Consider the following 27,053-nt stretch of genomic DNA (forward strand, 5'->3'; position numbering starts at 1 on the left):
GTGGGCACACATGCTGTCACCAGCTGCTCTTCTGGTTTCCAGAGGGCGCATGCACGCCAGCCAGCTGATCTTCATGTGTGCCAGAGCCCCGGAAACCTGAAGACCAGCTGGCCAGAGTGCATGTGCGCACCACCCACCTGTATTTCAGGTTTCAGGCGCTCCAGCATGGGTGAAGATAAGCTGGCCATTGCCCATGAGTGCACCGGAAACCTGAAGACTAGGTGGGTGGCATGCGTATGCACTCTGGCCAGCTAGTCTTCAGGTTTTAGGGCCTCTGGCATGCATGGAGATCAGCTGGCCAGTGCAGATGCACATGCCAGAAACCCAAAGACCAGATGCATGCACTGGCCAGTTGGTCTTCGGATTTCCGGGGCTCTGGTGCACATGCGCACCTCATTCTGGTTTGGGCACTCGGTGCCGAAAAGGTTCTCCATCTGGTATAGGGTCTCCTGCCATAGGCAGAGAATTAGACTAGAAGACCTCTGAGGTTCCTTCCAACTAATATGTTCTATCTTCTCTATGTAATTTATTTATTTTATTTTATTTTATTAGTCATATTTCTATGCCGCCCACTCTCCGAGGACTCTGGGCGGCTTACACCAAAGACAGTATACTAAATAGCATATTGCCCCCAACATTCTGGGTCCTCATTTTACCCACCTTGGAAGGATGGAAGGCTGAGTCAACCTTGAGCCAGTGAGATTTGATCCGCTGAACTAGCAGTCAGCTGAAGTAGCTGCAGTACTGCACTCTAACCACTGCGCCACCTCGGCTCTTGTAATTCTATCTAATATCCCTAGTTTGACTTGTCCTTATTTTAAAGGAGGAGTCAAAAAGTCCTGTCCACAGGCTTACAGCGCTGTTCAAAATTTGCCCTGATTATATTTCTAATTTACATTCTATTTCTCATGACTTATGTTTTTTATATTATACCTGTATTAACTTTACATTTTCTGATTGCTTCTGCATTTTTTCACACTGCAGAAAATCATTCTAGGACTAGGTTACGTTGCCTGTTGTTGGTTTGTTTGTGTGCGTGTCTCTGTGTTAGAAAATCTTTGTTTTCATTTTCCATTATTCAGAATTTTAATTGCGTTCCTGTTTATCTGTGTGTCTCTTTTTCAACCTCTCTCTACATCTTATATTTGACGTTAACGTCATTTTTATAAAAGTAATTGGTTAGATACTGCTTTTTTTTTTTTTGAAAAATCATTGTCCTTCAGAATTTTTTTCTGATACACCTTTCCCAATTTTTGTTATGTTTGTGTATTTATTTTGTGTGTGTTTATTTAGCTTAAAATGGTAAATGGTATATTGCTTTAGTACCATAAAATGACCTTTCTTTCTTAGACCATTGTTATCCAGAGATAACACAAACACACACAAGTGAAAGATATTTTTTAATTAAACAACAAATCGGAATTTTCTAAGTGAATACACTTTAAAACAAAATGTTTTGTTCTAGAATATGAATTAGGACAAGTATTTGTTTAATCTCTACTGATTATAATGAAAATAAACTACTTCTTGGTCAAGATAGGTTATCATTCTGGGTTATTCCACAGAATGACAGCAGTTGTGTTCTGTTTGAAGAATTTAAACTCCTGTTAAGTATATGCCAGTTTCCTGCACTGATATTGTTATTTTACATCACTATTCTATCCTGAAAACAGCAAACTGGTTCATCTTCCCATATTGTAAGATAAGCTAGTTTAGATAGTGACGGGAACTTCACTGTCATTATTTCCTCAGTACATAGCAGTGGTGGATTGCCCCCGGTTCGGACTGGTTCTATAGAACCGGTAGTAAAACCGGTGGGAGGCTCCGCCCACTGACCCTGACATCATCAGAAGCGATCTGCGCACACGCGCGATCCCGTTGCGAACCGGTAGTAAAGATAAGTAGAACCCACCCCTGGTACATAGTTGCAAAGAAAAAAAATATATAAATAAGAGGGATACAAGTAAGTAGCTACTTCTGGTCCTCCATAAAAACCTAGAGGAGTGTGATAAAATAATGATGATACAAATACCTCTTTGGTAAATCTTTCTGAAATCTTCCGAAAATCCAACATGTGCTGTATTGTTTATTTGTTTGTTGGTTTTCAGGGCATTTATTTATGTTAAAATGGTAGACGGTATATTGCTTTTAGTGTAATAAAATGACCTTCCCTTCCTACAGCATCGTCATCTAGAGACATACAAATGCAGCTGGGCCCGTATAGGAAATGCAACTATTTCTCGTTTCTGTCCAAAGTATTGATGTGCACCCTAACAGGATGTTTCAGAAGGAGAGGGGGAAATTAAAGCACACACATCAATTGAATTGAGCTGAACTGAACTGAATTGAATACTTTTGTCAGGTTTCGATGCTATCTCAAAATAAATGAATTTCCAAACTGCCGATCTTTGAGGAAATTTTCTCTTTATTGAGCATAGTGATCTGTTCCTGGCTTTTTCACGGTCAGCACTGACCTTTGCCCCCCAAGCCCTCCCTTTCCGATCCCCAATTCTCTGCGTCTCAATGGCTATCTTCCAAGCCACTCTCCTCATCCCATCTCCGTCAGATCACAGGAATGTCCCCACTCCTCCCATCTCCGAGGAAACAGAATCTTCAAAGGAATTAAGTAGGCAAAAGTTCAAGCTTCTTCTCTCCTTTCATATGTCAGCGCTGGAACGCTGACAACTTTATTTGAGCAAGTATGATTAGACACACAAGGAATTTGTCTCTGGTATAGAAGCATCCACTGTACTGGAGACAAATTCCTTGTTGGCTAAAACACACTTGGCCAAATAAAGTATTGAATTCAATTCAATCCAATTCGATTCAATTCGATGCTATAGGAAGGGAAGGTCATTTTATCAATGTCCTCTTTTTAGACGGAATGGAACAATCTGCCACCACAACCAACCTGCTGTGGCCAACTCACCACAGCCAATGCGCTGTGGCCAACTCACCACAGACAACTCGCCACGGGACAACACACCACAGGACAACTCACCATGGGGTTCAGTGAAGTTTATTTTTGTTGATGAAATTTATGTCAAAATCATTTTATCTCTTGCATCAAAGGAAATAATGCATATGACTACTAGCTTTTCTAAAGCTTTGATGAATAATAAAAGGATCTAATCCTGCGTTGAACTGTCCCCCAGTAAATTGATCGCAGAGAGTTGTCCAATGGCAAGTTGGCCATGCTGAGTTGGCCATGCTGAGTTGGCTGTGGTGAGTTGTCCTAGACTCCTTTTCAGGGAATTTCTCATGAAATGGCACATTGCAAGCAATATTAGGTCACCAGTCTCGGACATGTATATTTAATAGATATGAGAATGATCTGACACATTACACAAGAGAAAAAACGACTTTTCCCAGGTTTGTATCAAGGAATGCTGAATTTTCAGTGGTTGACTTCATTTCCAGTGTGATATGAAAACTATTATTATTTTCCTAACTATTAATCTTTTTTATGTAGGTGTATAATGTAGCTAATATAACTTTACTCCTGTGAGAAGCTCTACGGTTCAAGTATTTCATGACACAATAAACATTCTTAATAAAAGAATACCTTTAATAACGTACAGTGGGTTTTTTTGACTTCTTTCTCTCTCTTTTTCTGTTTGAATTACAGGTTTAAGATTTTTGCGAGCTCTTAGGCTGATTCAGTTCTCAGAAATCTTACAGTTTCTGAACATTCTTAAAACAAGGTAAGGCCACAATATACATAGATAAAATAGAGATAGAGATAGATAGATAGATAGATAGATAGATAGATAGATAGATAGATAGATAGATAGACAGATGATAGATTGTAGACAGACAGAAGGATTAGATAGATAGATAGATAGATAGATAGATAGATAGATAGATAGATAGATAGATAGATAGATGATAGATAGAGAGGATAGATGGATGGATGGATGGATGGATGGATGGATAGATAGATAGATAGATAGATAGATAGATAGATAGATAGATAGATAGATAGATAGATTTGTCCTGTTGTATAAAGGCTAAATACACAGTTCTTCAGGAATTAAATGGACAAGATTCAGACAATATGATTAGTACTTATTTTCAAATGTGAACCAAAATTTGAATTGTTTTTGCTGCAATTTCTACTTGCAATGATGAATTAATGATCCTATACTGTTTAATTCTTCTGTCCTAATAATGGACATTTGATAGTAAAAAGGAAGAAAGTATGCTTATTCTAAGAAAAAACACAGCCCTCTAAATTAAACGTATATAGGATTACAGTTGAAGTAAATCCAAGTATTAATTCAGTTCTTCTATCGCCTCAATGGCATTCATGGATTAATTATTTGCTGGATGAACATACAATGGACTCAAATCCATATACGTATAACCTTGGTCAGATAAATGACATTTGCATTGATTAAGTAACAAGACTTAAGACAGAAAAAGTAACTGGCCAATGGCTCATTTGCAAATAAATTTAATAAATATTTTTTTAAAAAGTAACCTTTCTTCTATCAAGTAAATTTGCTTCCAAGGATCTAACATTCATAGGGTCCTAATAATTCTAATTCTATTATTTTAGGATTTGAATCTATTAATGTGCCTGTGCATACACACACAAACATATTATTAGAAGTTTTAAAAACCAAGAGGAAAATCTTCTTTATAGCTGTTATAAGCACAATTATAAATTTACCTCTTTCTCTAAACTTAAACCTATCTCTTTATAATACATACATATATTTTTATAATATATCTCCTCCAATCTGTACTACATCTCTGTAATACATCTCCTCTAATAGTCAAAACCGGAAATCTTTCCCCCTCTTTTTTTTTACGCAAAAAGTCCAGAAGGGGTTTCCAGTCAGTAATAAATGTAAATATTGTCTTTTCTCTAAATCAAAGAAGTCAGGTTGGTCATCTCAGCAAGTCCCATCTGTCAGGGTTCCAAGTAACACCCCCAACGAAAGAAAACTCCGAGGCTTGAGTTCCCTTGAAGTTCCATTTTATTATAGGTGTCATATCAGCACATCTGGGAAAATCCGAATCTGAAAGCTTCCAGGTTTTCCCTACCCATAGAAAAGTCCAAGTCCCTGCCCAACACCCACATGTCCATTGCATGGTCCAATCAAAGCACCATCCCAACTGGAGATACCTCCCAATCACACCCTCCAGGTGCAGGGCAAGATGTCCTTGACTCTCTGAGAAAGGAATGTTATTATGACTATATATATATCACCCCTGCTCCATACAACCCCCCCTCCCAGTTTCCCACAGCACTAAATGTGGCAGGTCTGAAGATCCAATGTAAATATGGCTTCCAGGTCTGACACCATCATCTTCACCAATCACTTTTCCGTTGTAGACGTTGCCAAATCTTCCCATCTTTTGTGCATAAAATAATCTCGCTGTGTTTATCATATATAAAAACAACATTCATTACTTTCTCCCCAGCTGTTTGTCCATCGGTCCTAAGAAGAAAAACTTCAATTATATAATAATCTGTACAATTCTCTGAATCATTGTGTGTATTTGAATCCTATTGACACATACTTTTTTTTTTCTAGCAGGCAGTTTCTAAAAATAGGTGGATTTTCCCCACCCCACCCCTTCATTTTGACTTCTTACATATATTTATCCCCTCACTATGCTCTATCCTTTCCTGAATTAAATGAGGATTCGCTAAAACTTTAGGGGTTTAGGCTGGGCTCAAGCAGAATTAGGGACAGCGCAGATGTCTCTGACAGCTTAAAAGGAAGGAAAAAAATGGTGATTAATCCACCTATTTTTAGAATTGGGGCTGAAAAGACAAAACACAAATCTTCTCCGTTAAAGTCAGGAAAGCCATTCTGAATAATCCTGGCTCACCTAAAAACAATCAAACAGAGCAATTGGAAAAAAAAAAGAATAATCAGTTTCCATTTTGCGATGGAACATTTCTTTTCATAAATCAGATACAATAATGATTAAATAATGAGGATCAAAAATACTCATTTACATATTCAGGAAGTCCTCGACTTGTAACAGTTCATTTAGTGGCCGTTCGAAGTTACGACGACACTAGAAAAAGTGACTTATGATCATTTTTCACACTTAACAACCGTTGCAGCATCCCCATGGTCACGTGATTTGCATTCGGATGCTTGACAACTGACTCACACTTATGACGGTTGCAGTGGTCTGGAGTCATGTGATCCCCTTTTACGACCTTCTGACAAGCAAAGTCCATGGGGAAACCAAATTCACTTAACCACCGTGTTACTAATTTTGCAGTGATTCACTTAACCCATGTGGGGAGAAAAGTCATAAAATGGGACAAAACTCACTTAACAAATTTCTCACTTAACAGCATAGGTTTTTGGGCTCAACTATGGTCGTAAATTGAGGACTACCTATACACCCATTCTTTGACATAGTGACTAAATTAGCAGACCAGCGAAATGCTGTGGACATAGTATATGTTCTGACCTAGGCTTTCTTAGAAACTTAACAGCACAAACTTAGTCCCGGCAAACCTCTTTAATTCAAACGGCTGTGAATGATTGTCATTTCCTTGGAATGCTGCCAGAGAACTAATTGCCAAAGGCAGGGCAAGGCCAAACTTAGCACAGAGTCAAACAGAGCTTTTCCAGAGCTTTTACCGACCAGATGAACTAATGGCTTCCTGCAAAAGCTCACGTCCTGTTCGCTTCTCTTTTATGTCTTATGGGAGGGGCCAATCATCTCCAAGCCTTACTCCCAAGTCGACCCTGTTTTCTTAATTGTTCCTGTCTTCTGGCAGCTCTGTGCATGCGCACACTGGGAACAGGCTCACCCTGTTCTTCTGCCTTGCTGATGTCAGACTCCAGAGACTTCGGAGGCAGCAAAGAACTACCAGATGGCCTTGGCCCCCTCTCTGCCTCTGCCTCAAAGCCCTCATCCGAGCCTTCCTCAGACTCCAGGACTGGCCCATGTTCCTCCCCAACCTTCTCACTGTCTGACTCTGCTGCCAGTTCTGCTGGCCGCTGGCGGGCCACAACAGTATACTTAGACATTAGCAAGGCATTCGACAAGGTAGACCACAACCTACTTCTTGGTAAGCTAGAAAAAAAGTGGGATAGATAACATCACCATCAGACGGATTTTTAACTGGCTGACATGAAATAGCAATAAAGGAGAATATTTATTTGTAGCTCAAGGTTGAAATGAGGGTGTTCTCCTTGGTGTTCTCGGAGCTTGGTTGATTTCTTGCAGATCTCCAACATTGCTCCAGGGCAAGCCACCAGACTATAAATTGAGAGTAAACCGCATTCCTTACTAGCACTGATGATGTTATCTAGTTTGGAGCATGAAATGTCTGCAAGAGAACAGCCAAGCTCAGAGAGCACCAAGGACCCCTCATACATCAAATATTCAAAACGACAATAGCCCATCAATAGCTCTGGTGGCACAGTGATTAAAATGCAGCATTGGAGACCAAGTATGCCCACAGCCTGGAGTTCGATCCTGATCAGCTTAAGGTGGACACAGCCTTCTATCCTTCCGAGGTCGGTAAATGAGGACCCAGGTTGTTGGGGGCTGTTGTGACCCCGACTCCCGAGCCTGTCCTAACAGAGGAAGAGGACTCAGAAGGTGATGGGGAGGAACTGACAAGGTCTCCCTTTCCAGGACCCTCCTCTCTGGCAATGCCTCAAGTTCCATCCGAAGGCCAAGAGGAACAGTCTGGGATATGCCAGGAGGAAAGCATATCGGAACAACAACAGATAGGGAGCGAAGATGATGAATCCTGGCTTGATCCCAGGCAGCGTCGGAGGGAGAAGCGTGTGCAGTAATGAAAGAGGCGTGGGAGGGCCAGAGATTGAGCTGAGTCACTGAGCCACACCCCACAAGGAATAAAAGTGGGTGTGACTGCTCTTCAGGCTTTGTGACAGTCAAAGTTAAAAACCTGAGAGTCACATCGCGTTACCTGAAATCGGGCTTGTGCGTATTTGGATTGGACCTTGGCTAACTCTTGCTTCGTGGATTACTTTTTGCTACTGAACCGAACTGAGGATAAACTCTTTCTTGCTTACTGTGAGTGAAAACTGACTTGGCAAGCATTTCGCAGTTTACTGCCAAAACTCTTATCTGCAAGGGCTTCTAGTCTGATTGCTTAATAAAATCTTGGCAGGTGTGCCTGGTTGTGTGTTTGCCTGTGTGGGGAAGGGGGACAGAACAGGGGCAATATGCTGACCCTGTAAACCGCAAAGCACTGTGTGAAGCGGTACGTAACTCTTAAGTGCTATTGCTGTTGCTATTAGGAGGCAATGATGTTCATCTGACTATACATTTTCAACCGATGCAAGAACTGTCCATCAGAGTATATTTACACAATATTATACAATACACTGCCAAATTAAAATTAAAAGAATGATTATTAACTATTTATCCGAAAGGCGAAGTGTATATAGTACATGATTCAAATGGAGAAATGAAAAAGCCACTCAAATACATCCAATTAAACAATATCAGGCTGTTTTAATTTTATACAATTACAACATGTAAACATTTATCCATCCTTTGGGCTGTAAAGAAAAAAGGTTTCAAATTGTGAACATGATTTTAGAGCCTGAGAAGAGACGCCTTGCAACTAACCAGGTTTTTCCTAGCAGTCTTCATTTTGGAAGTTGGCTACCACCTCTGGCAAACTAATGGCCCCCATCGCTCCGCACACCATCGGGAAATACCTGACTGTATTTGTGCGAGTGTGAGTCTCTGCGTACAGGTAGTCCTCAACGTACAACCGCAATTGAGCCCAAAGTTTATGTTGCTAAGTGAGAAATGTGTTACGTGAGGTTTTGCATCATTTTACAACCTTTCTTGGCACAGTTGTTGAGTAAATCAGTGCAGTTGTTAGATTAGTGATCCGGTTGTGAAGTGAATCTGGCTTCCCCGTCAACTTTGCTTGTCAGAAGGTCGCAAAAGGGAATCATGTGATCCCGGGACACTACTACAGTCATAAGTATGAGTCAGTTGTCAAGCATCTGAATGTTGATCACGTAACCATGGGGATGCTGCAATGGTCATAAATGTGAAAAATGGTCATAGGTCACTTTTCTCAGTGCTGTTGTAACTTCAAATGGTCACCAAGTGAACTGTCATAAGTCGATTTACCTGTATTGCCTCCATTCAGACAACACAATGAGGCGGATGGCTATTGCCTTCTTTTCATTATTTTTTTCCTAAATTTCTGTAAAGACGGCCGTCCTAGACTTCTTCGTTGTCCACCAAGTCCATCCCTCTCAGCGTTCCCACCATATAGAAAATATCCATATATTTTTCATGGCAATAACACAGGAGCCAATTTCCATGGCATCTTGTGGGGACTTTGTTTTGAAACTGAATTCCCATCTAACCTGAGATTTCCTGGTGGTCTCCCATCCTAACAGTCCAACTCCATTTGGTTTTTCAAGATGAGCCAAGACTGACCTTGGTGCTTCCACTTAGCTGTGAAAAAGTAGATTTCCTTCCAGTGGTGAAATCCAGCTGGCTCTATCCGGTTCGCGCGATCCGGTAAGGCCGGCGACAGTAGGCTCTGCCCACCCACCCGGATGTCATGATGTCCCATTTTTGACCCTCTGTGCATGCACAGAAGGGTCTGTGCATGCACAGAAGAGGCGCGCACTCACATTTGCAATCCGGTAGCGAAAGTAAGTGCATTTTACCCCATCTCCTTCCTAGTGAGGGTGAATGCTTGTCATTCACTCATAAACACGTTTTTTTCCCACCCGTAAATCGTTCATTTCTTTCGATTTTCAACGGTTTCCTATTTTATGGATATCCTTTGTTTATTGAAAGACACGTTGAACCCATAGGATTCTTTTATGCTGAGAAACTGACCTGTTACTTGAAAGAAAAAGTTTGTGGATTTTCAGGAAGGAAGGTTTGAAAAAGCTAGAGAATGTTTGGGTTTAAAAAAAAAAAAAAAACCTCTGAGAAGAATTTGTTTGATTTTCTCTTTTTCTTTTAACCAGTAATTCCATCAAGTTAGTGAATCTGTGCTCGATATTTATTAGCACATGGCTGACAGCAGCTGGATTTATACATTTGGTAAGTATGCTCAAAAAGGCTTATTTGGGGAGCTTTAGAATTATTATGAGCTAATCCGGCTATGGATCATTTTTCTTTTTTTAAAAATGCACCATGTATTTCTTCTTCGTTTTCAGCGGGAACACGTTTCGCAAAGACACTGGTGGCTTAATCTAGTGAAGCAACTCCAGATGTGTTGCTGTTCAGAATAAAAGTAATAGATCAAGGATTTCTCAATCTCAGGAATTTTAAACTACGAGGACTTCAACTCCCAGAATTCCTTAGCCATCATGCATGGCTGGGGAATTATGGGAGTTTTGGAAGTCCCCGTAGCTTAAAATGGCTGAGGTTGAGAAACACCGTAATGGAGAATTCCCCTCAGTCATACAGTATGTCATTTTTCAGATTTTTAATGCAGGATTCCTGGGTTCTTTTAAATATTATTAGTAAATCTTGTCTCTCACTGAGAAATTCCTCCGAGAGGAGAAAAGGAGAAAACAGCATGAAAAAAACACCAGATTTTGTCAACTGCTTTGTCTGAAACTGGAAGAGAAAGCTATGAATTTTGGGGTCTAATTTTGAGACTCTGGAGAACTTTTACTGAATTTGACAATAACCACAAGAAGCCACTATGTGGCAGTGTGGGTTTAGAAACAAAAAATAAAATAAAATAAAATGTGGTAGCAGATACAAGACAACTTCTTGTAAAAAAAAAAAATGAAGAATGTTATATATTACTAAGACTCACAATCTATGGATGTACACAATGCTCATTTTCTCCTGAAGATCACTGTAGACTGTTGCCTGCTTGAATTAAAATAACTTAACACATCCTCTCCTTCTTTAAGGATTAGATTTCCAATATATTTTGGAACGACTCTTTAGAAATAGATCCTACCAGATTGCTGATTTGGGGGGAATCAATTCACATTTTTCTCTTTTGTGACATTTCGTCTTGAGTGACAATTATTGTGGTAGCTACTTGCTGCTATAATAGGGAGGAATTGTGTGAGTCTTGGTCACTATTTCCAAGAGTAGTTTCGCCCTAAGTTTTGTAGATAGGATTACAGTAGGTGGGCCACCCAAAAACAGAGAGCATAGAATAATAGGGTTGGAAGGACCTTGGAGGTCTTCTAGTCCAGCTCCCTGCTCAGGCAGGAGACCCTATATCAGTGATGGCTAACCTTTTTGCCGTCGTGCCAAAAGCAGGAGCATGGCAGGGGTCACGCGCATGCGTGCCCACACCATAATTCAATGCCTCCCTGCGCCCCGCCCCCCGCATACGACCCCCTGCGCTCCCCCCACTTTTGGCACACGACAGCAAAAAGGTTACTGGTGGGCCTGGTAGGCCTGTTTTTCGCCCTCCCCAGGCTCCAGAGGCTTTCTTGGAGCCTGGGGAGAGTGAAAACGGCCTTTCCCACCCCCCACTCCCCCCGGAGTCCCTCCAGAGGCTGGAAACGGCCCGTTTCCCGATGTCTGGTGGGCCCGAAAGGCCCAAAAATCAGCTGGCTGGCATGCACATGCACGCTGGAGCTCAGCTAGGACAACGCTCGTGTGCCCACAGATATGGCTCCGCGTGCCATAGGTTCGCCATCATGGCCCTATATCATTCCAGAGAAATGGCTGTCCAATCTCTTCTTAAAAACTTCCAGGGATGGAGCACCCACAACTTCTGAAGGCAAGTTGTTCAACCGGTTAATTGTCCTCACTGTTAGGAAGTTTCTCCTTAATTCCAGGTTGCTTCTCTCCTTGATTAGTTTCCAACCATTGCTTCTTGTCCTGCCTTCAGATGCTTTGAAGAATAGGTTGACACCCTCCTCTCTATGACAGCCTCTCAAATTTTGGAAGACTACTATCATGTCACCCCTAGTCCTATTACAACCATAAGACTAAAGACCAGTTTCGTGGCTATAAGTTCCATCTTGACTTTCTTGAAAACCCATATTAGAATCCACCATTACATTTTAGTCCTAAGTGTCAGATATATTTCAACATAGTTGTGAATTTCTAATGGAGTCATCATTTATCAGTTATTAGATTATCCTTCTAGAACTTGCAGGTGATGAACATATTCTTCTCTTCTCTTTTAACAATGCTTACTACTGTATTTTTTGGAATATAAGACACACCTTTTTCCCCCAAAAAAGAGGGTGAAAATCTGGGTGCGTCTTATATACTGAATGTAGCCCCTCCCAGCTTCTCAAACAGAGGTTTCAGAGGCTAAAAAAAGCATCAGAAATGAAGCTTCAGAAAAAAAAGCCTCCAAACAGAACTTCAGAAAAAAAGCCTCCAAACAGCTTCAGAAAAAAAGCCTCAGAAACAGAGCTTCAGAGGCTTTTTTTCTGAAGCTTTTTTTCGGAGGCTTTCAGAGGCAGAAAAAAAGTTTTTTCTGATTCTGAAACAGTTTCAGAAGTTTCAGTGGCAGGAAAAAAAGGAAGGCACAGAGCTCACAACCAACGAACCTTTTGCTAAAATTCACCTCTGGGCACAGCTGATTGAGGGTATTCCGGGAGGCCGATCCACTCGTCAATCAGCTTTTTTTTTCTTATTTTCCTCCCTAAAAACTAAGGTGCGTCTTATACTCTGAAAAATACAGTATTTTAGGATGATTTCCAACTTTTTTTTCCTCGACAGGATTCTGTATTTGGAACATGCCAACCACCTATATAACCTAACTGATTTGATATAAGGAAAATGACTTGTTTTATCACAGTCCATTGAATTGTTAAGATTAAAATTGCTCCACTTCATTAGAGCTGTATGAGGTGTTACTGATATTCCCTGGCAAAAAACAGAATTTGGCTTCGACCGTTTTCAATGAGATCATAACTGCGTTGCATTTTTTCCTCCCTGAAGTTACTAATTATGTACTAATAAGTTTGTGAATGGGAGCATCGCATTGCAGACAATGATGCATTTAATTTGCTGTTGTCCTTTCGTTATAGGTGGAGAACTCAGGGGATCCATGGGAAAACTTCCAAAATAACCAACCACTTACATATTGGGAATGTGTTTATTTGCTAATGGTTACTATGTCCACCGTTGGCTATGGAGATGTTTATGCAAAAACTACCCTTGGTCGTCTTTTCATGGTTTTCTTCATCCTCGGGGGATTGGTAAAACATTTATGTTATATTCTGCCTATTTATATAAATATATATATATATTTAATGTAACAATTATACCGTAACTTATGACTTCAAAATACATATCCCATTGCATTGCATTTTGAAGAGCTAGTTACTGAACTAGGGCAATGGCGTATTTACGGATGTTAACGTTTGCAGAGATAGTAAGGATAGGAAGCATTTGAAGAATTAAAAGCTTTAAGCAATGAGGAGGACGGCTGGGCACACTTTGAAAATCCTTCAGGGACCCTGCTTTGGTCTTTACAACAAGCCTAGCTTCTCTCCGCTGTTCATGAGACCGGCCTGTTGAGTAGAAATGGGTTGTTTGATTCCTCCTGCGATCTAACCAACGAAATAAAATATAGGTCGTCCTTCACTTACAACGACAGTTGAGCCCATTGCTAAGCACGACGGTTGTTAAGTGGGTTTTGTCCCATTTTACAACCTCTCCTGCCACCCTTGTTAAGCGAGCAATCCGGTTGTTAACTGAATCCAACTTTCTCGTTGACTTTGATTCTCAGGCAAGTTTGCAAATGATGATCACGTGACCTCAGGGCACCGCAACTATCCTAAATACACACCAATTGTCCAGATTTTGATCACATGACCACGAGGATGCTGCAATGGTCCTGCGCAGAGGTGGTATTCATCCGGTTTGTACCGATTCAGGCGAACTGGTAGCGGAGATCGCGGGTGGGCCTGCCCGCCCACCCTGGCTCTATGCCATTCTATTTAGGCACATTTTTGAGGCCAGGCGCATGCACAGAAGGCGCGCAAGTAAGCAAAGCGCATGCGTGGAAGGCCGGCCGCATGCACGGAAAGCGTGCGCGCATGCGGCGAACCGGCGGTAACAATATTGGAAACCCACTGCTGGTCCTGTGTGTGAAAAACCATCATAACTCACTCTTTTCAGTGTCGTTGTAACTTCACTGAATGAATGGTTGTAAGTTGAGGACTACTAAATCTAATTTTTGGAGGAATTAAAAATGACAAAATACAAATTTGTTAATACAAAGAGACAGTCATTTGAATCTCCCTTGCACAGTATCCCAACTTGTTCAATGTACTGGGTTTCTCAGATCACTGCCTTAATTATCACCTTAGCAGTTCTACATCCAATACAGGTAGTCCTCAGTTTACAACGGTTCATTTAACAACCATTCAGAGTTACAAGAATGTCACTGAAAAAAGTGACTTAGGACCATTTTTCACACAACCATTGCAGCATCCCCGTGGTCACGTGATCAAAATTTGGACACTTGGCAACCAACTCATATTTATGACCGTTGCAGTGTCCCGGGGTCATGTGATCCCCTTTTGTAAACTTCTGACTAGCAAAGTCAACGGGGAAACCAGGTTCACTTCATAACCGTGTTACTATCTTAACAACTGCAGTGATTGGCTCAACAGCTGTGGCAGGAGACGTTGTCCCACAGGGCAAAACACACTTAACAACTGCCTTGCTTAGCATCAGAAATTTGGGGCTCAATTGTGGTCATAAGTCAAGGGCTACCTGTGCGTACATTTGAGCCCAGGAGAAAATGTGGCAACGAAACCAACCTCGTCTGCTCCAGGTTTCCGAGCAAAAGTGCCATTGCTTTCAAAGGTTGGGTGTGTTAACGTTAATGAGCACATTCCTTAAAGCAGTCTTAACTTTTCCGAAGCTCGGCTGAAACGCAAAGGGAAAATAAAAAGGAAAGGAACTAAGCTTTTAATGAAAAGCGGGGAGAGGTTGGACTTGAAGGCCGACTTACGCCAGTGAAATTGTTTTGAAAGTGTGCACAGCCTCCGTGCCTAGTTGGTTAACGTTGGACTGCTGATAACAGTCCAGGTGAAATTAGTTGCGGTTTCAAGACCTTCCCTTTTGTGTTCCTTCCCAACATTCCAACAAACATTGTGGTTTAGGATCCTCCTTAAAAGAGCTGTTGCCGGGGGTTTCTATTTTTCCGGCTAGCGGGAAAAGCGAGTTCGCATCCTTCCAAATAGCAACCAAGGATGAGGCTAAAATAAGCAGTCATTACAAATTTCCCGACAGATCGGCAAAGAATGCCCCCTATGAGAGAGAGAGAGAAAGAAAGAAAGAAAAAGATTTTTGGGAGAGGAAAAAGAAGCCCAGCTATTCTGGAGGATTAAAATCTGTAAGATGCACTTTCTCCAAGGAGCTGGGCTTGGATCGCATGGCGGCAACTGCTACCTTAACTCTTTGGGTGCCCTTGCAGATGCTCCAGCTGTGGTGCTCAGGATACTGAAGGAACATCCTGAACAAAGTGGACCCCCTTGTAGATATTGTCCCTGAACAAATTACCAATTATTGTTTTTTTTCTCAATGCAATAAATTTCTGGTAGCCATTGCATTTTTGCCCTAGAAAAGAAAAACCAACCAGTGTTCAGGTTGAAGTATAAGGTAAGTGACTTCTTCAACCCCAGGTGTGTGTGTGTGTAGAGATGTACCTGTATGTGTATGTGCAAACCCATCTACAGTAGTGGTCAAAATTGTAGAAACCTTTTGGGAAAAGTGTATTTTTGAGGTTTGATGGCTAATAACACCACTTTTTCTTTTGGAGTTTCAAGATAATTCTATTCTACTGCTGGAATGGCCTGGGAACAGCCCAGACCTTAACCCAATGGAAAATCTATGGAGCCAACTAAAGAAACTTGTTATTCAGAAGCGACCCAGCAATAAAACCCAGTTAATAGAAACCATCATTCAATCTTGGTTTCACATTAGAACAGCTGCAGAACTAAAAGACTTGGTCCACTCTATGGGAAGATGTTATAAGGCCGTAATTCATGCTAAAGGTTACCCAACTAAGTATTAATTGACATGGTGATAATTTTTGTATATCTCGTTTTTTCTACGTGTTTCACTTTTCTTCTTTATACTGTAACTGCTATTCTAATAACAAATCCTACCTAAAAGTTATTGCATTCCATTCTTGACTCAATTATCTTTCCATTGATATATATGGTACCACTCCAAAAAAAAAAAGTGGTGTTATTAGCTAGTTTTAGAAAATACACTTTTCCCAAAAGGTTTCCACAATTTTGGCCACTACTGTATGTCTGTAAGCTTGTATATTTACAGCAGAGGTGTCCAATTTTGGCAACTTTATGACTTGTGGACTTCAAGTCCCAGAATTCCTCTGCCAGCATGGATGGGCGAGGAATTCTGGGAGTTGAAGTCCACAAGTTGTAAAGTTACCAGGGTTGGAACCCCCCTGTATTACAGACCTAAAAGTAACGAAGGTATACATATATAGACAGGCACACCTCTCGTTTTAGTGATTTTATCTCAAACCTTTTTGTGCATTTTTCCTTCCCTTGCCAAAAAGGTAGATCGGTAGTGGCAGCAGCTCTTCAAGGCATCCCAGCCACAAGCAAACTGTTTGTTGGACAAAACATGGCAGAATGCATTTTTTTCCCCTCCTCGTTGCCTTTTTTTTCCTTTTACATCCTTACATTTTCTTACCCGTCTTTTTAAAAAGATGAACTTAAAAAACAAACAACTTTACATCTTGTTCATTCTCATTGTGCAGAAAATCCACTCTGCTTTTATTTCGTAAACCATTGACATGAGGTGAAAAAAACCTCTCACCTGTCCTGTCTAAAATACTCATAATAATGCAAGCATCAGAAATACGGCTTTGCGGGGAGTTTTGGACAGTAAACATTTGAAAAATTCCACTCGCCCCGCTTTCCGAAAATACTAGCCATGGCACTGTTTTATCCCTTCAATGTCACTTTGACTCAATTTTGTTCTTGTTCTTGGTTTTTTATTTTTCCCCCTTTTTTTGCATCATTTTTTTTTTCATTCCTGTCTCCCTCTTTTGACTGTTTTCTGTAGCCGAGCCGGTGTTTCCCTCTTTACAAAAAAACTCCCGACATTTGACATTCTTGTTTTGAGATGAAAACTTTTTGCGATCTTTTTTTTCCCTTGTTTTTGTTTTTGGAGGAAAGGCGCTCGATTAGGGCCCATGCCTTGCATTTTCAGATCGTAAGGATGATGTATCTTCTTATAAAACTCATCGGCCCCTCCCCTTCCTTTGACCTCTCTTTTTAGTCTTTTCTCTGTCTCCTGTCTTCTTCCTTAGGCCATGTTTGCCAGTTACGTCCCTGAAATCATAGAGTTAATAGGAAACCGCAAGAAATATGGTGGTTCCTATAGTGCGGTTAGTGGAAGAAAGTAAGTATTCCAAGGCACTCTGCTGCCTTTGGTGCGGCACAATACTCTCTGCATGCTATTTTTCTTTTCTTTTTTTCTTTTCTTTTCTTTTTTTTGTTTTGCTTTTCTTTCATGCATGTAGGCAATGTTTGCGCGCTACGTGCCAGAAATTGCGGCTCTCATCCTTAATCGGAAGAAATTCGGCGGGACTTTTAATTCAACCCGAGGCAGAAAGTAAGTTGAAAGAACTGGAAAAAACAAAACAAAACTGAGAGAGCCAAACTGTGAGACCACCTGGAACTTGAGCCCAATGTGGGGGTGACATCTGACACATAGACACCTTCCCCCCTCATATTACTTTTTTATTATTATTATTATTACATTTTTATATTAAATATCAAGGTATTTAAAGACCTGTGTTTTGACAGACAAGCACAATTCAAAATGCACTGACGATGTCTACTCGAACAGTGATGAAATGTTTGCAACCAAATCGCCAAGCTCGGAGCTCACACCAACAGCTTAACTACCATCCCGAGCTACTCATCTTCAAACACATTTCAAAAGTTTAATGTTTCATTTGTAACATTTAACATATAACAAAATGTTCTCCATTAACCAATTCAGCTGGTGAACATAATCCATGTTGAAAATAAAGTTAGATGCAGCTCTTCATTGCTTTTGTTGCAACATGCTAATGTTTCTGACCTTAGGTAATGGCATGAAGAGTTTCTAAAGATCTCTGAGGTATACTAGCTATAATTCTGTCAAGTTTGCTAACTCAAATTGATAAATTTGCTAAACTCACTTTGGATGATCGGCAGTAGTTATCTTGTAATAAGGAAGTTCTTAACCTCCCCTAGCAATTTTTAGATCATAATTGCTCCAAATTTCCACAATGTTGTATTCATATTATACTGGATGAGAAAGTAATCTGTACAGAACTTTAACATTTCCGATTGGTATAACTAACTCTACACTATATCCCATTCTGATGGTTGGTATAAATAAATTCAATTCTTACTTGTCTTTTTGTAAACCATAGAAAATGATATCTTCTAGCCCTCTCCTTTGCAATCAATTTTTGTTGTTGTTGTTGCAAGTTCCAATCTGGGTTGGTCACTGGGACCAGAGATTGATTGATTGATTGATTTTTTAAAAATTTGATTTATATGCCGCCCTTCTCCGGAGACTCAGGGCAGCTTACAATGCGTTAAGCAATAGCCTTTATACTTTTGTATATTTTATACAAAGTCAGCTTATTGCCCCTACAATCTGGGTCCTTATTTTACCTACCTTAGAAAGGATGGAAGGCTGAGTCAACCTTGAGCCTGGTGAGATTTGAACTTGCAGTAATTGCAGGCAGCTGATGTTAATAACAGTGCTTTAGTCTGCTGTGTCACCAGGGATCTTTATTGATTGATTGATTGATTGATTGATTGATTGATTGATTGATTTCATCAAGCATGTATTTTATGACAGATACAAGTGTAAACATAATTATAAATACATGAAAAGGATACAAATAAAAGAAAACATTAGGACAGGGACGGTAGGCACGCTGGTGCGCTTATGCACGCCCCTTGCAGACCTCTTAGGAATGGGGTGAGGTCTACAGTAGACAGTCTAAGGTTAAAGTTTTGGGGATTTGGGGAAGAAACCACAGAGTCAGGTAGTGCATTCCAGGCATTGACCACTCTGTTACTGAAGTCGTATTTTCTGCAGTCTAGTTTGGATCGGTTTACCATGAGTTTGTATCTATTGTGTGCTCTTATATTGTTTTGGTTGAAGCTGAAGTATTCATTGGCTGGTAGGACATTGTAGCAGATTATTTTATGTACTATGGTTAGGTTTACTCTTCCAAAGTTTCGGAGCCTATCCTCAGGGAACATCTCTCTATTGGAATATATGCTTTTGGGCTATTCTGTATTTATGGGGTACCTTCCTACTGGAAGTGTAAATCTCTGGTTCTGGTGACTGATCCAGATTCGATCTTGCAACATTATCCTGGGACATGTATATTTGCCTCCATTTGTAATTTTTTTTTGGTCTCTTAATCCAAGAATCTTCATTTTTCTTTTAATTTGGGAGTCTCTTGAAATCATGAAGTCCTTGTCATTTTTTAATGCTAGGTTGATATAACCTATGATAATAAGTAAGCCGTCTGCTTTTGCTATTGACAAGACCCAAAAGATAGATAACATATTTCAGCTACAAGTCCAAACTAGTATTTAATTTCAGTGGCCTTCCAGGATTTTTAAGTGCACTTTTAAGAAAAACTTAACTTTTAATTTGAAGAGGAACATTGAAATTCATTTCTTTTGTGACTGTTGAGTTTACTCTGATGCGCCCAAAATGTTCCTAGTCTAATTTTGTGAAAGGAATTGTCTTATAAAAGAATTCTATAAATCGAAATTGAACTGAATAACAGAATTGGAAGGCATCTCGGATGTCTTCTAGTCCAACCCAGAGGTGGGATTCACTTAACTTCCTTACCGGTTTCCAAATGTGAGCGCGTGTGCGCTCACATGCTTCACTCACATGTGCCTCCTCTGTGCATGCACACGGCCTTCTGTGCATGCTTAGTGCTCGCTCATTACATCCGGGTGGGTGGGCGGAGCCTCTTGCAGTCAGTGCTTCCGGTTCGCCTGATCCGGAGAGAACCAGCTGAATCCCGCCACTAGTCCAACCCCCTGCCCAGGAAGGAAACCATATACCATTTCAGAGAGATAGTTGTCCAATCTCTTCTTAAAAGCCTCCAGTGATGAAGCACCCACAACTTCTAGAGGCAAGCTGTTCCACTGTTAATTGTTCTCACTGTCAGGAAATTCTCTCCTTGATTAGTTTTATTTATTTATTTATTTATTTATTTATTTATTTATTTATTTATTAAATTTATATACTGCCCTATTCCTGAGGGACTCAGGGCGGTGAACAGTGAACGATAAAAATACATGTAATACAAACGTTAAAAAAAAAACCAATTAAAATATACTAAACACTCTGGTCCTAGATAATTCAAGACATCCCAGTTTAAAATAAAATCAAAAGCAATATAAAGGGAAAGTTAAGCCAGGCCGGCCTGCTGAAACAGGAATGTTTTGAGGGCACGGCGGAAAGTGCGCAGATCCGGAATCTTCTGTATGTCTGGGGGGAGCTCGTTCCAGATGGTGGGTGCCCCCACAGAAAAGGCTCTCCCCCTGGGGGCCGCCAGTCCACACTGTTTGGCTGACGGCACCCTGAGAAGCCCCTCTCTATGGGAGCGTACTGGGCGGTGAGAGGCTATTGGTGGCAGAAGGCGGTCTCGTAAGTACCCCGGTCCTAAGCCATGGAGCGCTCTAAAGGTGGTAACTAAGACCTTGAAGCGCACCCGGAAGACCACAGGGAGCCAGTGCAGCTCGCGCAGGAGGGGAGCCACATGGGAGCGCCATGCTGCTCCTATAACTACCCGCGCGGCCGCATTCTGGACCAGCTGGAGCCTCCAGGTGCTCCTCAAGGGGAGCCCCATGTAGAGAGCATTACAGTAGTCCAGGCGTGAAGTGACGAGGGCATGAGTGACCGTATTTAACGAGTCCCGATCCAGAAAGGGACGCAACTGGTGAATCAAGCGAACCTGATAAAAAGACCTCCCGGCCACAGCCATCAAGTGTTCTTCTAAAGACAGCCGTGAGTCCAAGAGGACGCCTAAGTTGTGAACCCTCTCCGTGGGGGGCAATGATTCATCCCCAATAGTCAGTGATGGCACCAACTGACTATATCGGGACGTCGGAAACCACAGCCACTCGGTCTTGGATGGGTTGAGCCTGAGTCTGTTCCTCCCCATCCAGATCCGTACAGCCTCCAGGCATCGGGACATCACTTTAAGGGCATCATAGTTGCTACCCATTGTTTCTTGTCCTGCCCTCAGGTGCTTTGGAGCATAGCTTGACTCCCTCTTCTTTGTGGTAGCCCCTCAAATGTTGGAAGACTGCTATCATATTTCCCCTAGTCCTTCTTTTCATTAAACTAGACATACCCAATTCCAGCTTTCGTTCGTTATATGTTTTAGCCTCCATTCCCCTAATCATCTTGGTTGCTCTTCTCTGCACTCTTTTTAGAGTCTCAACATCTTTATTACATCATGACGATGTACATCGTGGTGTGACATTTTGATCCAAATCCAAATACTTTTTGAGTACTCACACTTCGCTAGTTTAAATGTGAATTCAATTTGTGGAGTTGAAAACCTTCTAGATAGCATTTAAAATGTTTGACATATAGATAGTCTTCAACGGAATGGAATGGAATGGAATGGAATGGAATGGAATAGAATAGAATGCAGAATGGAATGGAATGGAATGGAATAGAATAGAATAGAATAGAATAGAATAGAATAGAATAGAATAGAATAGAATAGAATAGAATAGAATAGAATAGAATAGAATTCTTTATTGGCCAAATGTGATTGGACACACAAGGAATTTGTCTTGGTGATATGCTCTCAATGTACATAAAGAAAAATAAAATACATTTTGTCAAGAATCATAAGATACAACACTTAATGATAGTCATAGGGTACAACTAAGCAATCATACTTATGTTATTCCACTTATGACTATAATTGAGCCCCATAATTATGGTAGTAAGCCATGACAGTCGTAAAGTGAGACACTACATGACCAGACCCAATTTTGCACCTTTTTTTGTAGTAGTCGCTAAAGACTTCCACATAAAGTGAATGCTGCAGTTGTTAGGCAAACCTTTGCTATGGAGGTGTCCCCCCCTCCCCCCAGAAATCACAAGTAAACATCAGTTTCCTGGACAAAAAAAATTGTAAATCATGGTCATGTGACTTCAGGGTGCTGCAAACAGCCATAAATATGGCTCCAATAGCATCTTTCGCCTGCCCACTCACACAAAGACATCCTGGATGCACCCATGCTCCAAGCACTGGTGTCTTATTGATTATCTGATTGTGTGGAGGAAAGAAAGACAGAATGTAAGGGTGATCAAGGCCATGCCGAACGCTGACTGTTGGACTGACCATAGAATCATCATGTCCAAATTAAGCTTTCACATCAAGTCAAAGACACATCTGCAGGGAAACAAAGCTGTGATGAAACGGATCAACATCAGTAAACTGAGGAACCCCAACACAGCAGCTTCACTAGCAGAAGATCTTGACAACCAATTCTCAGAGCTGCAATTAGAGGGAAATGCTGAGCAGGACTGGGAATGTTTTCGGGATATTGTGCACTCTTCTGCACTAAAAGTTCTTGGAACCTCACACAGGAAACAGCAGGACTGGTTTGACAAAAATGTCAGCGATCAAGGCCCTACTTGGTGAAAAGCACCACCTTCACCATGTTTATCAGAATGACCCGTCATCAACAGCTAAGAAAAATGCCTTCAACAACACTCGCAGGACCATACAGAGCACGTTTCGTAAGATGCAGGACTCCTGGTTGAGTACCAAAACAGATGAAATTCAGAAGTTTGTTGATAGAAACAATGCTAAATGGTTCTACGAAGCCCTCAGATCCTTGTATGGCCCTCAGCCCTCAGGGAACTCCCTACTGGACTCAGATGGTGCAACTCTCATCACTGAGAAGACTCTGATTCTACAGTGATGGTCTGAGCACTTCCCATTTGTATTGAAATGCCTATCTTCCATCAACAATGAGGTGATCGACAGAATGCCCCAGGTGGATATCAACCACAGCCTGGACGCCCCACCATCAAAGACTGAAACCCTACAGGCCGTCAGCCAGCTGTCCAGTGGCAAGGCCCCAGTATCTGACGCGATCCCAGCGGAGGTCTATAAGGATGGTGGTGCAGTGCTTGTCGACAAACTCACTCAGCTGTTCCAATCTTTCTGGAATCAAGGATCCATTCCTCGGGAACTGAAAGATGTGTCCATCATACACCTCTACAAGAGGAAAGGGAATCAACAAATCTGCGATAATCATAGAGGAATATCACTGCTTTCCATCGCAGGCAAGATCCTTGCACGAGTGTTGCTGAACCGCCTGACTGACCACCTGGGTTTATTACCCGAGACACAGTGCTGTTTCCACAAAGAGTGTGGCACTATGGCCATGATCTTTGCAGCCCGACAGCTCCAAGAGAAGTGTCAAGAGCAGAATCATGAATTGTACACCACCTTCATGGATCTCACTAAGGCTTTTGACACTGTCAGTCATGATGGTCTGTGGTGCATCATGTCAAAGTTTGGGTGCCCTGATAGATACATCCTGACGGTATGTCAGTCCCACGACAGTATGACGGCTCGTGTTCTGGATGACGGAGAAGCTTCAGAGGCCTTTCCTGTTACAAATGGCATCAAGCAAGGATCTGTGTTGGCACCGACCTTGTTCAGCATAATTTTTTCAGCCATGCTGTCAGACGCTTTCCAGAACAGACGCCTTGGGAGTTAGCAGGAGATACAGGATCAATGGGAAACTGGTCAACCTGCGAAGACTCCAGGCATCACCAAGATAAAGGAGACTGTGTTACGTGACCTCCTCTTTGCTGACGACTGTGTCCTGAATGCTGGATCAGAGCAGGAAATGCCAGCCAGTGTGGACAAATTTGCAGCAGCATGCAACAACTTCGGCCTCTTTATCAACATAAAGAAGACCAAAGTGATGCATCAGCCAGCTCCAAAAGCCTAACACCGAGAGCCCACCATCACAGTGAAGGGACAAAAACTGCAAGCAGTGGATCAATTTACATACCTTGGCAACACCCTCTCCCGCGCAGTGACAATTGACATCAAGGTCAACTGCAGAATCACTAAGGCAAGCTCTGCATTTGGCAGACTACTGACCAATGTGTGGGACCGCTGTGGAATAAGCCTTGGTACAAAGCTCAAAGTCTACCGAGCAGTAGTGCTAACTACCCTGATGAGACTTGGACTGTATATAGGAGGCAGTCTAGGCAATTGAACAACTTCCACATGACCTGTCTCTGTAGAATTCTGAAGATCCGGTGGCAGGACAAGGTGCCAGACACTGAAGTCCTCTCCAGAGCAGGCCTGCCAGCAATTCACACCCTGCTGATGAAAGCCCAGACACGCTGGGCAGGCCAAGTTGCAAGGATGCCAGACTATCACATCCCTAAACAGCTCCTCTATGGTGAGCTGTCTCAAGGAAAGCGATCACATGGGGGACAAAGGAAGCGATAGAAAGACATGTTGAAAGCCTCCTTCAAGTCCCTGGATATCGACACCACCTCCTGGGAAACCCTGGCACAAAATTGATCGATATTGTGCATGCTGATCCACCAAGGCTGCCAGACATCTGAAGACAGATGGACAACCACAGCACAAAAGAAGCGAGCACTCTGCAAAGCCAGAGCTGCAAATGCTGGAACAATGGTGCCCACACATGTCTACCCGACATGTGGCAGAACGTTTCGTGCTCATATGGGCCTTACCAGCCACCTGCGGACACATCGTAGACAGCCCACAACCTGTTAGATGTCAAGGTTCTCTTCAAACACGATGGATGAACATCTATCTACCTACCTACCTACCTACCTACCTACCTACCTACCTATCAGATTCCTTGGCTGCCCATCTTACTACAGGGTAACTGTGAGACCAGAGAGTGGAAGAGATTCACACTCAACATAGACGAATAAATGGCATTTTCAAGAAGCTAGGTTGGGAGAGGATGTTGTCTCACCGATGCCCAGTATCGGTCTGGTAGACCTAAAACTTCAGATTCCCACATCCTGCTTCATTTGACGGCTAGTTTATAAACTTCCTTGCTGGCTTTGGGCCTTGCAAAATTTATTTTATCTTTGGGGCTTGTTTTGTTTTGTTTACTTTGCAAAATGCACTCTTTCTTGGTCTCCCTTCATCTGTTTGGTTTCGCCTGTGCAGTTTGTGGACCAGAGTTGAATGTTGTCATCAGGGCACATACTGTTTGACTTTGTGTGTTGTTTCCTGGTTCAGAAAGCTAATTTCTAAATGCCTCAGAGAAGCCCTCTGCTCATACACGTCTTTCACCAGAGCCTCGGAGTTTGGGAACGGCACAGCGAAAAGCCATTAGCAGTCCAATGTTTGATATTGGTTTTGCAGTCAGGAGAACAAGATTGATGAAATGTTATGTTTGGCTGGAAAGTGGAGCTTTCCTTTGGAATTCAGCATTGAGAGAATGGGCTGTCAGAACCAATAAGTCTTCCATTGCTCTGGATGGAAAGCATGTGGTAATAATTAGCAGCGTACAGCTTTTCGCTGAACGACTCGGCGTAGACTTTGGCAGCAAACTTAATGCAAGAATACAGTTCTGCAATTCTTAACGTCAAAAAGTTTCCAGATAAAAATGTAATGCATTTGAAAAACTGGAGCCACTAAACTTTGTTGAAAGATGTTATTCAGAGCCTAATGGGGAATTTTGTTCTCTCAGAAAGAAGTATTCATTACATTCCTTTGTTTAAACATACTATTCAAATAATATATGTGTTCTACCATGTTCAGTATGGAGCTTAAAACGAAGCAAATACCATCAGGCTATCGCTGTACAGCTCAGTATTGTTTTCATCTAGGATTTATATATTTTACTTAGTTAGAGAAATTATATAGTCTCCCATTCATTGCTAGGTGGTATATAAAGGTTGAAACCAGTGGTGGTATTCAGCCGGGCAAACTGGTAGTGTTGATCTGCAGGGGGCCCGCTGCCCTGGCGCTATGCCGTCCTATTTAACCATGTTTTCTAAGCCATGTGCATATGTGCAAGCCGTGCACATGAGCAAACATCTCCACCCCGGACCACCCCAACGATGCCCTTGAAGTGATGTCCCGGTGTCTGGAGGCCGTGCGGATCTGGATGGGGAGGAACAGGCTCAGGCTAAACCCATCCAAGATCGAGTGGCTGTGGTTTCCGACGTCCCGATATAGTCAGTTGACGCCATCGCTGACTATTGGGGGCAAATCGCTGGCCCCCACGGAGAGGGCTCGCAACTTGGGCGTCCTCCTGGATTCACGGCTGTCTTTAGAAGAGCACTTGGCGGCCGTGACCGGGAGCATTTTTCATCAGGTTCGCCTGTTTCCCTCCTATTGCAGCAAGCCGGCCTGGCCTAATTTTATCCCCTTTCTTTTTAATTTTTTAAACTGAAATTTTAATTTGTTTTAAATTATTGGGATTTTTAATTGTCTTGGGCTAAATTATTTAATTTGGTTTTAAATTGTTTCTAACTTTTGTATTTATGTATTTTATTCTGTGCCTGTTCACCACCCTGAGTCCTTTGGGAGTATGGCGGTATATAAATTTAATAAAACAAACAAGCAGCATGCACAGAAGGCCGCGCTTGTGTGTGCGCACACGCTCACATTTTTGGTGCGTGGTGAACTGGTGGTAAACTTACGTGAAACCCACCTCTGGTTGAAACAATAACCATGTTATCCCAGGTTAATGACACCTTTCAATCATAAAAAACACATCAACAAACAGGGTTAGCTTAGCTTCTTGGCCAAATGCCAAGGTCTTCAGAACCTTTGCAGAAGACCAAAAGGTTGGGACCATCTGAATCGCTGGGAAGATATTGTCCCACTGGACAAGTGCTGCCTCAGAGAAGCCACAACTCCTGGGTCCAACAAGTTGTTTGCCAGAGGAGAACCCGAGCATCCCATCTCTGCTAGATATGGATGGTTGAGAAGAAACGTTGAAGCAAAAGGAATCCCATAGCCTGCAGGACTTTATAGGTGACAACCAGCATCTGGAATCACACCAAGAAATCCCTCTGGAGGTCAA

General features: G+C 41.9%; 1 protein-coding gene across 24 annotated transcripts in view; it reads left to right on the forward strand.

The window, feature by feature from the left end:
* Nucleotides 1-27,053, forward strand: part of KCNMA1 (potassium calcium-activated channel subfamily M alpha 1) — a 640,154-nt gene that overhangs the window by 386,440 nt on the left and 226,661 nt on the right. For 18 of the 24 annotated variants that reach the window (XM_087871898.1, XM_087871899.1, XM_034423984.3 and 15 more), the window contains exons 6-9: nucleotides 3,629-3,704; nucleotides 9,972-10,047; nucleotides 12,972-13,142; nucleotides 17,246-17,337. In XM_087871898.1, coding sequence (XP_087728024.1) covers nucleotides 3,629-3,704; nucleotides 9,972-10,047; nucleotides 12,972-13,142; nucleotides 17,246-17,337 — 415 coding nt within the window. Of the gene's footprint in view, nucleotides 1-3,628; nucleotides 3,705-9,971; nucleotides 10,048-12,971; nucleotides 13,143-17,245; nucleotides 17,338-17,458; nucleotides 17,551-27,053 lie in introns of all 24 variants that reach the window. The other 6 variants (XM_087871900.1, XM_087871878.1, XM_087871893.1 and 3 more) reach the window with 1 other exon arrangement.

This window comes from Pantherophis guttatus, chromosome 6 (genome assembly GCF_059756535.1).
Source record: "Pantherophis guttatus breed Tessera chromosome 6, ASM5975653v1, whole genome shotgun sequence".
Classification (NCBI taxonomy): domain Eukaryota; kingdom Metazoa; phylum Chordata; class Lepidosauria; order Squamata; family Colubridae; genus Pantherophis; species Pantherophis guttatus.